General features: G+C 42.2%; 2 protein-coding genes across 10 annotated transcripts in view; both read right to left on the bottom strand.

The window, feature by feature from the left end:
• The window catches only part of fam189a1 (family with sequence similarity 189 member A1), a 126,563-nt gene extending 126,012 nt beyond the window's left edge, over nt 1-551 (bottom strand). Inside the window, exon 1 of the mRNA XM_033987668.2 lies at nt 227-551. Within this exon, the coding sequence (XP_033843559.2) occupies nt 227-505 (279 nt within the window). The 5' untranslated portion in view covers nt 506-551. The remainder of the gene's footprint in view (nt 1-226) is intronic.
• A 2,014-nt stretch (nt 552-2,565) lies between these two features.
• The window catches only part of tjp1a (tight junction protein 1a), a 43,027-nt gene continuing 32,888 nt past the window's right edge, over nt 2,566-12,704 (bottom strand). For 4 of the 9 annotated variants that reach the window (XM_033989797.2, XM_033989805.2, XM_033989782.2 and 1 more), the window contains 10 exons: nt 11,686-11,928; nt 9,983-10,765; nt 9,844-9,905; nt 9,607-9,771; nt 9,437-9,525; nt 8,958-9,220; nt 7,503-7,657; nt 7,162-7,382; nt 5,913-6,056; nt 2,566-4,081 (listed from right to left, as the gene is read on the bottom strand). In XM_033989797.2, the coding sequence (XP_033845688.1) occupies nt 3,987-4,081; nt 5,913-6,056; nt 7,162-7,382; nt 7,503-7,657; nt 8,958-9,220; nt 9,437-9,525; nt 9,607-9,771; nt 9,844-9,905; nt 9,983-10,765; nt 11,686-11,928 (2,220 nt within the window). In that variant the 3' untranslated portion in view covers nt 2,566-3,986. The remainder of the gene's footprint in view (nt 4,082-5,912; nt 6,057-7,161; nt 7,383-7,502; nt 7,658-8,957; nt 9,221-9,436; nt 9,526-9,606; nt 9,772-9,843; nt 9,906-9,982; nt 10,766-11,685; nt 11,929-12,704) is intronic. The other 5 variants (XM_055229652.1, XM_033989821.2, XM_033989838.2 and 2 more) reach the window with 2 other exon arrangements.

Genomic DNA, 12,704 nt, shown 5'->3' with positions numbered 1-12,704 from the left:
TGTCTTGTGTTTTAAAGATGAGAGTCCAAGTGTAAATGAAGATAAATAAATAAATAACACGTTTAAATCATGGCACAGAGGTTAAAGACCCAGAGTTTAGGGTTTATAAATCAGTCCTGCCGATAAAAACTCCCCAAATCATTAATGATGCAGACACAGTGCCATGTTGGACTGATCCATCTCAGTGTCACGGTACAATGTGGTGCACTTTGGACTTGGTACTCACTGAAAATCCAGCCCAGAAGGGACACGAGTGGCGCACACGGGGGGACGTGGTGAGAGCCAGCGCTGCGAAGCTCACAGCCAGGATCAGACTCCCCAGGACCATCTGAGACACCCCCAGAGCCAGCATGATCCTCGTACGCGTGCGGTACTCCCTCAGCCGGGACAGACTGCGGGACAGGGAGGCTGGACTCAACGATCCCGGGCCAGAACCCCCGACTCCCATCAAACCCAGCCCGGCCATGCTGCTCCTGCCTCCGCGGGGAAGAGCGTTCAGAGGCATAGTCAGTTTGAAAACACAAGAGAGACGCGCTGGAGAAGAGAAATCACATCCAACACAGTGAGTCAACGCGTCCAGAGGGCATCACCAGCTGACAGCGAGGTCTTTAACGCAGCGCACATCCAAACGAGCCCAGGGAGTCCTTACGCGGGGCTTCAACACAAAAGCCATGTCTCAAAAACTCCAGGAGAAGACACGTCGTTTGGTTTTCCTCCCTTGCACCATTGTCACGCTGTCGCCTCAGCTGCAGCTTATTCCCACAAGTCAAGAAGCCGCGGAGGAGAGCGCGCGCAGACAGACGCAAAAACAGACACGAAAACGCACCGTGCTGCTCCAAAATCTGCGTAAAAAACTGCTGAAAAACTGTGAATATGAGGAGGATGCTTGAGTCTTTGAGCTGTGTGGAGGCAGGATGCTCTCTGCGCTACTATGAGGCGCGCGGGGAGAGCAGGACGAGGAGGAGGAGGAGGGTTTGGGGGAGGAGGAGGAGGAGGAGGAGGAGCGCGGGGTGGGCTGTCTACTATCAGCCCGCATCAGAATAAAGCAGCGTGTGATTTGTTGCCCCCTCTGATGATGTAGTGCTGCTGGTGTGAGAGAATCTGGAGAGGGGAAAGGACGTGGACGCGCCAGGAGGAGGAGGATGGTGAGGATGCTGCTGTCCACGCCGCTTTACGCGCGTCCTCTCGACACAAAGCTGCTTTTTTTCCCAGTTGTGGAGACACGTCCTCAGCTTCTGCCTCAGTTATTCTATGATATAAGTGTTTATCCAAGCCAAACAACCCGCTCCACACGCCTCTGCTCTGTGGCGTTTTGGATGCAAAGCCTAAACGCAGAGAATCCTGATTGGACATTGGATTTAAACGACCCCGAGGCCTTTTTACGCACAGCCGCGTGGAGCCTGTGCATCATCATTACACACACGTGCGCGTCCTGTGATGGTCCTAGAGGAGTTCAGACATAAATAATCACATCCAACTCGAGCTTTCTGTTGTAGTCTTGCATTTAGAGCAGTTTGTGACCTGAAAGGACCAGTATAAATCAGACTTTACGCTTCATTTTAATGCGCCACAGGGTTTTGGGGCTTTTAACTCGACATTTTAGCCAAAGATTTGAAGATTCCCATTATTTCTGGCCTCGACTGAGTTGGCAAAAGTATTTTTATTATTTAAACCACACAGTGCGTTTGATTTTTATCTCTGACCTTGCAGCAAATTCATTAAGAAACACATCGCGCCCTCTGCTGGTGATGAGGAGCAGCGCAGTGACATAATGATGAGCACAGAGGGTTTAGGACACAATAAAACCTGCAAAATATGTCCTCATAAGAATCATTTACTTACTCAGAGACAGATCAGACCGTTTAAAATGATACCCATGGGTTGCAGCGCAGTTTCCGCAGCTATTAACATTTAAAAACAATAAAAATGCTCATGTTTTATAGGCGATAACCCGTGAATATTGAGTTGTTCTTCAATTGCAGTGATGTTTCATGTATTGGGAGCAGGGCGGTTCACTCAGATGAGACTTAACTGCTGATATAAGGCTTATTTTACGTGATTCGCCTAATGGATAAATGCAAAATAGCTCAGGTTTTCACACACTTCATCCCACTCATCCTCACAGTTAAAGCGTCCATTGTGTGAATACTGAATCTGAATGGTTGTCACGTGATTTTACCTGAAGAATCATGTTCCAAGGCGAATGGAAAAGGTTCTAGCGTGTTATAAAATGTGTTCTATATCAGATTTAGATGTCGGTGTATGAGCCAAAGTCAAAGGAACATTACAAATCTGTCAACTGGACAAAAAGTTGCAGGAGTAAAGACGTTTCTCTGCTCATCCCAGCCGTCCAGAACTGAAGATGAGCAGCGAAAAGTCTTCATTCCTACAACTTTTGGTCCAGTTGACAGGTTTGAATTTCAGCTCTACTTGCGACGCTGCAGTAGATCAAAAGCCATTTCTACTCAAACTAAGGAAATCTCCGACTACTTCCTTGTCGTCTTCACATCTACATGCCATAATAAAGCTGCACTGCGTAAAGACAAAGGACATTTTACATAAACATTACTTTAAAAATGATTTATTTATTAATACAGTGGTATACTGAACATTGTGTTGCAGAGAGGAAAGAAAAAGTCAGCCACACGTGAAGTTCTAATGTCCATTTAAAGCTGTGTTAGATCTAAAAATAAGACAGTACTGGTGTGCCTTACGTAATATATCGTCTATTAGTACAAAAATACATTTAAGGACACACGATACAGCATCCGTATCACAAAGAGGTGAGGGGGACACGTGACAGCACACCCTTCAAATTAAACATGTTTTAAATGCAGTTTAACCCAAGCGTTTCCTGATCCTTATAGACTTTATTACATTGAGAATATGTAGAAAACTGTAGTTATTGTTACAGATTATAATAAGTTCAAGGCTCGGGGGTATATCCAGAATACAAAGAGATCCAACTTTAACTTTCTTTCCACTTTTTAAAACATGTTTTCTCTTAATTTTGTTTTTTTACAAAATGAAAGATACAAAAATGTTCATTTACAAACAAAAAGAAACAAGGCAATACGCTAGTTATATTTACAGCCGCTTCTTTTCTGACGTTATTTTAAGTAATGCATAGCAAAAAAGAAGAGCAAACCTTTAGTCGTTTATTATCAGCTGTTAGCATGTGCTGCACCCAAAATTATTTATACAATGGGTCTTTAAATGGCAACCGATACAGATCTTCATAACTTATACTTGTATTGAAAAGTGAATAATCTGCAGATAAGGCATCACTGCTTATTTGTGTTTTGAGTGCACAAAGTAAAGAGTCCTCGAGGGTTGGAGCTAGGAGCTAGGAGCTAGGAATTAGGAAGTAGTGACCTGAGTAAAGAACATGCATAGATCTCCATCAGGCTGGAAGGAGACGTCGCTGTCGATATTTCACAGCGGGAACGAGGAAGGAAAAATATCGGAAGAGCTTGTTTAAAACGTGCCTCTCAAAAAACACGCACATCTGGCACAATCCTTCGACAAAAAAATATTACTTCAACAGCAATCATCTCTTCAATAAAACCTGCTCAATGTTAAAAACAAAGAGATACATAATTATATATTCAGTCAATGAAAATGACAATATATTGACTGGAAAGTTAAGTACAACTTCTCTATATATACGTGTGCATATATAGTATAAATACAGCTACACGGCTTTTTTACGCTGGTGTAAAATGAACAAACCCATCTGAATATGCCTCGTATATAGTGGAAATCTGCATCGACGTCGGGCATGCATTGTTTTTCACATTAACACATGAGATGGGGAGAGTCTTTCACCACAAAATAGGTTTTCAGTGTTCGAAGTCAGTGCCGTAGTTGCAGTAAAATGGCACTTAAAGGGTATCTTTCTACAAACGTGTTTTTGCTTGTTGTGAGGACTGGATGCTGTGCTTGACTCGTCCCTCCACAGTCTGTAACTTCACCCGGTCGATCTTTTAAAAGTGGTCGATCAGCACAGATACACAGTTGGCCCCGACCAGATAGTTGGGGTCTCCAGGGAGAGCCTTGTTCTGCCAGCTCTTTGGATCACCTACGGAAAAGTTTATAAAAGCCAAAATAGGTTAAACGTAGAGTACGGAAAAGTCGTTTCACGTAAAAAAATCATTTCTCCTTCAACTGAGCTACAACGACGTCGAGGTGTTTCTGTTTTAGTTGAGGTCAAATTCAACTGCAACAGCTGTAATGATGATGAGTTATTTGATTCTGATTGATTTCTAAGACTCTATCATACATTTTAATAAAGCATATCAGTATTAAAGTTGTCAAAAATAGTGTATGTGTTTAGTTTCAGTGCATTTACACATTTGTTTTCAACTCTGAAACATGTCATCTTCATAGTGGCTTCAAAAATCAACGCTGAAATCAAATTATGGCACCGTGACAATACAAAACGTTCCATTTTCATCTTAAAGTAAATGCACTTTCAGCAGAAAAAGGACCAGAGTCAGCAGAGAACGTTGTAAAGCTTCATTTTGAAATGCACTGCTTTTCAAAAGACTGAATCTAGTCCAGATTTAAAACTTTATGAACCACAAATAAACCTCAATCACCACTGAAGGGTCTAAATGTGAGTGCGATTATGTAAATCTGTGCTAAAGGAAACGTTTAAGTGACAGACGAGCAGAAGCAAAGCCAATTTGTTTCCAACACCAGTGAGAATTTACCTGTAAAGAACCTAATCAGTAATATTTTGTGCATATTTTATTTAGAAAAGGTAGTTTTTGTAGTAGATTTCACTGTTTTCTCTCCAGGTTTTGAGTGACAGAACACACACGTCATTTTATATATTTTTTTGCGATTGAATTGAGTCAAAACTGATCACAATTTGGATTAAACACACATCTCTCACTCCTTGTAAAACTGACCTTTTCTTTGCGTTTCTGTTACGTTTCAATTGAATTCAATCGTTTGACTATAATGTGTTAAAATCCTATTGCTGCGTTAAACCCTGTTACACATCACGTCTAATAATAATATAACCTGAGTAAGTTAGAAAAGTGAAAATATTGAGTAAGTATTAAAGGGGCAGAAGCAGAAGCAGAGCGCAGAAGGACGGAGGAGAGTGGCCTTGCTTTACAATAAGAGGATTATGTTCCGCTTGATAATCCGCACACAATTCGGTGGGACAGTGCAGCGGGGCCACATCACATTCAGCTGCCCAAAAATGAGGCTAATTAACAACTAATCCTGACCACAGCCAAAATTATCACTGCTTTTGACCACAGAGCAGCAGAAAAAAGCACGGGGAAAAGAAGGAGGCCAGTTTAGAAAAGTAACAGATCAAACAAAACATTAAAATGAAGTAAAGTTAAAGTTATTCTGTTTAGGTTAGAAGAAAAGGAGTTTTAAAACATGTCGAAACTCTTAATCACAAACACTTTTAGCACCTTAGCTGTTCTTCAGGTCAGGATTGGGGTGGCTATGTGATTAGAAGAAGAACTTTTCACATTTTTTATTAAAGCATGCGCTATTTCACGAGTGATGGTGAATGATAAAACTCTTACACGATGCATGCGTGTTAAGAACAACAAATGAAGAGTCAGGAGTTAGAAGGAGGAGAAAGCCGAGGGGAAACGTGAATGTGAAATTGTAAAAATGGGTGACAGAACAAAATGAACATTGTATGGGTGGGTTTAGTTCAAATGATTTAAATAAACTAAAAGTAAAGGCATAATCATACATCGTCATGTTTACCTTTAGACTGATTCTCACATCAACTCCAATTTGTTATATATTAAATGGAATAAGTTTTATAAAAGAGAATCAAATCTCCAGGTAAAGCTGATGACACAGTGCCCCACACCCTCAGATTGTCACACAGCCAGCCCAAACGACCCCGAAGAACAGAAAGCACAGCATACCCGACGAGGAGTCGGAGGATTTTAGAGCAAAAGACCAACCATCAGGGGTCATAGACGCACAGTGAGGTAAGCGCAGCTCCACCGGCTTCAGGAACTTCAGGCCATGGGGGCCACACATGACCAGCGGGCTGAGCAGAGTCTCCCCTGGAGCACAAGACCAGAGAGGACACGGTTAACACGGATCTATGAGAGGTCTGAGTACAAGATCTACGTCAGGTCTGAGTGTAAGATCTACGTCAGGTCTGAGTATAAGATCTACGTCAGGTCTGAGTATAAGATCTATGTCAGGTCTGAGTATAAAACAGGGCTGGGCAAATTAAGATTCAGTCTTTTATACACTGCCTGGCCAAAAACAAAGTCGCCACCTGGATTTAACTCAGCAAATAGGTCCTCTCCTCCTGCAGTTGTTCATTTCTAGGTTCAGCAGAATGAGGTCAGCTGACACCTGAATAAACTGAATGACCAGGTTATTATTATCAGTGGATTTTTGGGCATATTCCAAGATGATTCCAGGATTCATCGAGCTCAAATTGTGACAGAGTGGATCAGGAGTGTGAGACGTCATTTTCACACATGGATCGTCCACCACAGAGTCCAGACCTTAACCCCATTGAGAATCTTTGGGATGAGCTGGAGAAGCTTTGAGCAGCGTCAGACTCGACCATCATCAATGCAACAGGTGAAAAACTAATGCAACACTGGATGGAAATGAATGTTGTGACTTTGCAGAAGAGAAATCGAAACAATGCCACAGCGAATATGTGACGTGATCAAAGCTAAAGACGGAACAATCAAATATTATAGTGTGTGACCTTTTTTTTTTTTTGGCCAAGCAGTGTAATTGTCAAATAAAGCCATGTGTTAAATGACTGATTAAAAGTCGGTTTGTTTTAGTTCACAAATTAATACTGAAAGCTTTAATACCATTTTAATGCCGAAATAAAACATTGTGATCACTCAAATTGACACATGATTATTTTTTTGTCATCTTGCCCAGCCCTAAAATAAGACAATACAGGCAGCGATATCTGGAGTATTTGGAGTTGTAAATAAAAGGAATCCCATATTTCTGCTGTTAATTGAACTTACCGTGTCAAAAAAAGTATTCAAAAACCACAATGAAACCCGACTAACTCAAAATAGTCAAACTGAAAGCTTTTCTCATACTGTGGAACTCTACTTCAGATGTCTCTTTCACAAGTGCGTGCTCCTGAAGTCTGCTTTTGTCACGTCTGTTTCCGAGCGTTACCTTTCTCTTTGTCGAGCGGCGGCAGGATGCTGTTGTCGCGGCAGACTTTGAAGTAGATTTCCTGCTCCACACCTTCAGGAATGGCACCTTGAGGAATAATGATGCTGACACCTGTCTCTATGGAGCTCAGGACGCCTCCGTTACTGTTAAAGATCCCCCTCGCCGTCGCCACCACCGTGTGCCCCTCATCCTCTTCTTCCTCGTCGTCTAGAGCGCTGGGGCTAGGAGATAAAAAGTGGGGTTTAGAGAAGAAATAAAAGCAACGTGCGTGTTTGTTTTAGGTTTATAACAGCCTGGCTTTAGAGTGTGTCGTCGATAATACGATAAATAACCGCTGGTACCTGACGGGGATGGCTTTGGGCACGGCGTTCACATTGTTCTGCTGGTATTTGGAGCGGTGGTCCATGGTGCGAGTGAACGTATCCACGCCGCTGTCATGATCCGTGTTTTGAGGCTGCGGTGAAATCGGAGGTTTTACTGGGCTTGTGCTCTGGACCTGGTAAAAAAAAAAAGACCGAACGTTTAATTTACCTCTACAGTCGTCCCTCTTTCTGTAAAACTGTACTTATTTTTGAAAAAGGTTTGAACTTTGAGAGCGTTTAAACGAGAGAGAAATGTGAGAAAATGTTAATGTCTGTCTGAGAAAAGTGTTAAAAGTGTGTAGTGAGAGGTTTTACAGGGTTAATTGTGAAAAATAAGGCTGATACTTCTCGGATTTTGCCTATTGCGGGTGTTTTTTTTAGAACATAACCCTGCGATAAATGAGGGAAAACTGTAATCCAACAAACATGGAAACGTAAAGCATCAATACCAACTAATGCATGATACAATTCTGATGACAAAATGTTAACACGCAGCGTAACGTGCAGCATAAAACCACCAGATATAACCAGGCCTGTCACGATAATTAACATATCAACTTATTGTCAATAGTAAAATAGTTTGATCTTGTACAAGTTTTATAATCATAAACTCCCCTCTTGTTTACAGATGTTATTCAAACAGAGAGAGAGTCAATATCATCTCAGACAAACAGGTTTATTCCAAAAAATTAAGACTAGAACCAATAAAAAACGTCATTGTGTTTCTGTTCTTGGGTTAAATGTGCGGAACAACCTGGATGATAAATTAAAAAGCTCCTACACAATAGAAGCATTTAAAAAGTAAAGTTTAAAGTTTAAAAATTACAGGAGTCAGGAGTGATTCACGTGAACTGTCCTGGTTTGTGGTTTTTCTTTTGTTTACATATTTAGTCATATGTTGTGGAACTGACGCTGCTTTTCTTTGAATTCTTGTGTGTTGTTATTAAAATGGGTGAGGCATTATAAGTATTTTTTTCTTTACTTCAGCCTAAACCCTTTCGGTCGTGATAGAAATGTTATGTACGACCTTATACAAGTTGAATAATGTTTGATTTGAGAGAAATGACCAAATAAATAATATATTTTTAGGCTCATTTTATCATTTATTTATCGTGTGTCTACATTTTCCTTGTAATAACGGCGAGATTTTTGTTATTTTTGTTAAGATTTGAGTGGTTGAGGTCTGAATAAGTCACTTTTATGGCGTATTATTGCTTTATTCTGCTATCTGTCTATTTATAAAAATGATTTACTGGGATTATTCTGCCAATATTATCATTTTAATGTTATATTTATCTGTAGCAATATATCGTACTTCAAAATGTGTTATCAGGACCTAGTTATAACCAGTTTTTTCCATTTTCTTTTGGTTTTAGAGATGCGTAAAATTAGGAAATAATGTAAAAACAGTATAAAGACATTCTAAAACCGCACCTTAGTTGTGATTTCCGTCTTGTCATTGGGCAGGAGGTTGTGGTTGAACTTGGGGCTGTCAAACTTGCGTTCAAAAGGCCTGGCGGAGGTGGTGTAAGGCTTGGGCACGTAGCGGTTGTAGCTGGATGCTGGTGGTCCTGCGGTGCTTGTGGTTGTTTTCGAGTGCTGGTCGCTTGTGCCGTTGACGGGGGATTTCTCCGGGAAACTCTTATGAGGCAAGAAGTTGGACTGTACTGTGTCCTCTTTGCTGACAGCTGGCTTCACTGTGGGGACATTGAGTTTTTATATCCATTTTAAACACGTCCGGGGACACTGAAACTTCAGAAGGCTAAGAATTTTCCCACATATTAAGAAAACATTAAGCAACTGAAACACTAGCTGTCTTCTAAACTGCTAATAGCGACCCTTCAAATCCTATTCAAGTCATTTTGCAGCCAAATTCTGTGTTTTTAGGGTTGAATATTTCTACAGAGACTTACCTTCTGGTGCAGGTTTGGGCAGTGTGGCTGGTGGCAGCGAAGGCGTCACCTGTGGGACTGGCTCATACCTCTTTTCTACTGACTCAGTCCTGTTAAGAGTGGTCAATAAAAACTGTTAAAGCAAAATGGACAGATTAAGAGTAATTCTACATCAGTTATGAAGAATTCACCTTGAAAAGTTGTTGGTTTGTGCTTGTGGTTTGCTGGGACCAGACTGAAGTCGGTCAAAATAAGAGAGCTGTTTTCTGTAGTAGTCCTCGTCTTCATCAGGGTCATAATGATTTGAACGAACAATATCATCCACTTTAGTCTGGGGTTTCTGTGACTCTGGAGGTCTGGGGGAAGGATACAGTAGATTAGAGTGGGTCAACAGAAAGTTCCTTATTATTAATGATCGTTCTCGTTACCTGTAGGGCTTATCTTGGTCCAGGTTGCTCAAAGAGTTGGCTTTGGGGATGACTCCAGCCGTCTAAAAACAGATCCATGTAAATATTTAGTTTCAGGTAGAAGGTGAAATGTTTAATTTCATTTAAAGTGTGTTTTTACCTTGTTGGTGGCTGCCTCTCCTGCATCTCTGACCCGGTCCACAGACACAGAGCGCTTGTTCTCAAACATCTTGACTCTGGTCAGGACGGACTGGTGCTTCATGGCGGGGTCTTCGTCCGGTTTGTTGTCTCTGGTGGGTGCAGGTTTAAGAGCCTCCACAGGCGCAGGTGAGGGGCTGTCTGTTTTTGGAGGAGGTGTGGGACTGGAGTTAACTGGAGAGCTGTTGTACGGCTGAGGTTTGAAGCCTTTCTGCTGCAGCGACGGGCCCTGGTTGTAGTTGTGCCGCTGTGAGGGGGGATCAGGGGAGCGAGCTGAGGGGTAAGAGTTCAGGTGAGCATCCTGGTCGTAGTGCAGGTCGTGGGACGCGGTGGGAGGGGGTTCATCGAACCGCACGGGTGCAGGACCAGTGGGTTTGCCGTAGCGGGGCCGTCCGTCAAAGGGCTGCAGGGGAGGGGGCTCGTCGTAGCGGATCGGGGGGGTGTAGTGGTCTACGGGCTCGTCGGCGTAGGGCAGCCGGTCGTAGCTCTGAGAGTTGGAGTAAGGGTTCCACTGCTGCTGGTCATAATGAGGCACGTTGTTCTCGTACGGCGCGTCATAGTTCCTGTACTTGGGTTCCGTGTAGGCGCCTCCCGCGCTGGCGTCATAGCGACTCGGCGGATGGTCATAATCTCTGTAGGGCGGCTGCTCTGGGTGGTACCCCTGTGGGGGGCTGTAGCTGGCAGGCTTCAGGCCATGACTCACGCGCCCCGAGGTGTCAGCACTGTATGGATCTTTCTGAAACATCTATCAAAATACAAAATAAAGAGTCAGTCAAAATGTGAACACAGATAAATAAGAATCGAAAAATATGCAAACAAACCAGATGCAAATGCAAAAGAGGAGCATTAAAAGTTTGAAAAATTAATTGCACAAGAGACAATATAGGAAAGACCTGGAATAGAGAGACTGAGAGGGAGCGAGTTATTGTTCACGCAGTACATCACTTTTGAACACAAATCTCATCTTTGCACAATGCAACACGAAGAAAACGAGGTAAAGCAAAGGCACAGTTGATCCAACGCAATGAGATTCATTTGTCACTTATTTTGAATTTAGTTTTAACTAAATTGTGCTGCATAAACTTTATGAAGTGCCCATAAAGAAACTAATTGTACCTCTATTAGTTCTTGCACATTGACAAATGTCTCATTGTTTTGGAACTACTGACATCAAATTAAATGATATATAAATATACTTTTTTTACATTACAAGCACAGTCAATTTTCAAAAAAATATTTAAGACCATCTACAATAAGTATCCATTAAAGATCCATCTCGTCTTAGGCAGGAGACTTGATCTCTCCATGTGACAGAGAGATAAAAGATTAATGGGTACTTTTACAAAGGAACAAAACTATTTAATCTGAATAATAATAACACATTCACTTCATGAGGTTAACGGGGTCGTACAAGTCGCGGCCATGCAGAGAGGGTAAGCAACAGGGACTGGTCTTCTACGTAACACAACAAGCACCTCCACTGTTGTTTACCGACGTACGTGCACACACACACACTCACACACACACACTCTCTTGGCACGTGGTCAGCAGCATGCAGGAGGAAGAGACAGAAGCAGCAGGAGGCAGTAGACAGGCAGCAGCAGAGAGGCAGCCGTCAGCGCGCAGGGCCCTGTCAGAGAGCCACATCTTCAGACAGTCAGATACCTTTGGGTCAGAACTGAGTCCAGGCTGCAGAGGCTCTGCTGGGACACCAGGGGGAGCTAGCTCTGGGGTGGGCCTCCTAAGAGAGCCTGTCTCTGGGCTGGGCTGGCTGAGGGGGGCTGCAGGAGCCTGGTCAGTGCTCACAACTCCTATAGTTTTTACAGTAACATCAACAGCAGGGGGCGCTGTCTCAGCCAGGGGCTCAGGCTGCTGTGGGATGCTAGGGACGGCAGCGGCCTCTGCTTTCTGTGAAGTGGTTCAGAAATGTTTAATAACATGCGCTGAGACGCTGTGGTGCAGTTTCAATCAGAGTACAACTACATTAGATCTATACCTAATGTTTCAAAAATATGAACCGCAAAGAATTAGCAACAGGACAAATGTATATAATCAGGGTATACTTTTGGATTTAATACTGTGGTTACAATACATTTAATGCCTTCTTCTTTGACACTCCAGAAACCACAAGATTAGCTCTTTTGGAATGACAACAGCCAATTAAGTAGATTTGGTAAATACATTTCACAGTAGCACTGGTTACACTTGCATTGAACATGCACATAATACTTCAGGTATCAGAGTCCTTAGATTAAAGTCTGAGGTTCACATGGGCACTTAAACAGACACTTGAGCAACAAGATTCTTTTGAACTTAGCAACAGTCGTGGCAATAAGACAACTCGCGGTAATACAATACAATAATAACAGTTATACAATTCTTCCACTTTTAGGAAATAAAAAAACACTCCCACTGACAAACATCAAGCCACAAAGGTTCACAGTATAACTTTGATAATTAGATAAATATATAAATAGTGTTTATGAAATAAATATTAAATATAGATATAGTATAATATAATAATAGAGAGAGATATAGTATAATAAATAGTTGGTCACAGAAGTTTGGAATAGCTTATAGAGGTAAATAGCAGTAGATAAAGAGTATGGCTTTAATAGCGCCTCCAGAACACCCTCCTAACGCACACCACGTCCTCTAGACAACAGGGGAGACGCACAGGCCTC

The sequence above is a fragment of the Periophthalmus magnuspinnatus genome, chromosome 3 (assembly GCF_009829125.3).
Source record: "Periophthalmus magnuspinnatus isolate fPerMag1 chromosome 3, fPerMag1.2.pri, whole genome shotgun sequence".
NCBI classification, from domain to species: domain Eukaryota; kingdom Metazoa; phylum Chordata; class Actinopteri; order Gobiiformes; family Gobiidae; genus Periophthalmus; species Periophthalmus magnuspinnatus.
This window is presented reverse-complemented; position numbering and strand designations above follow the sequence as displayed.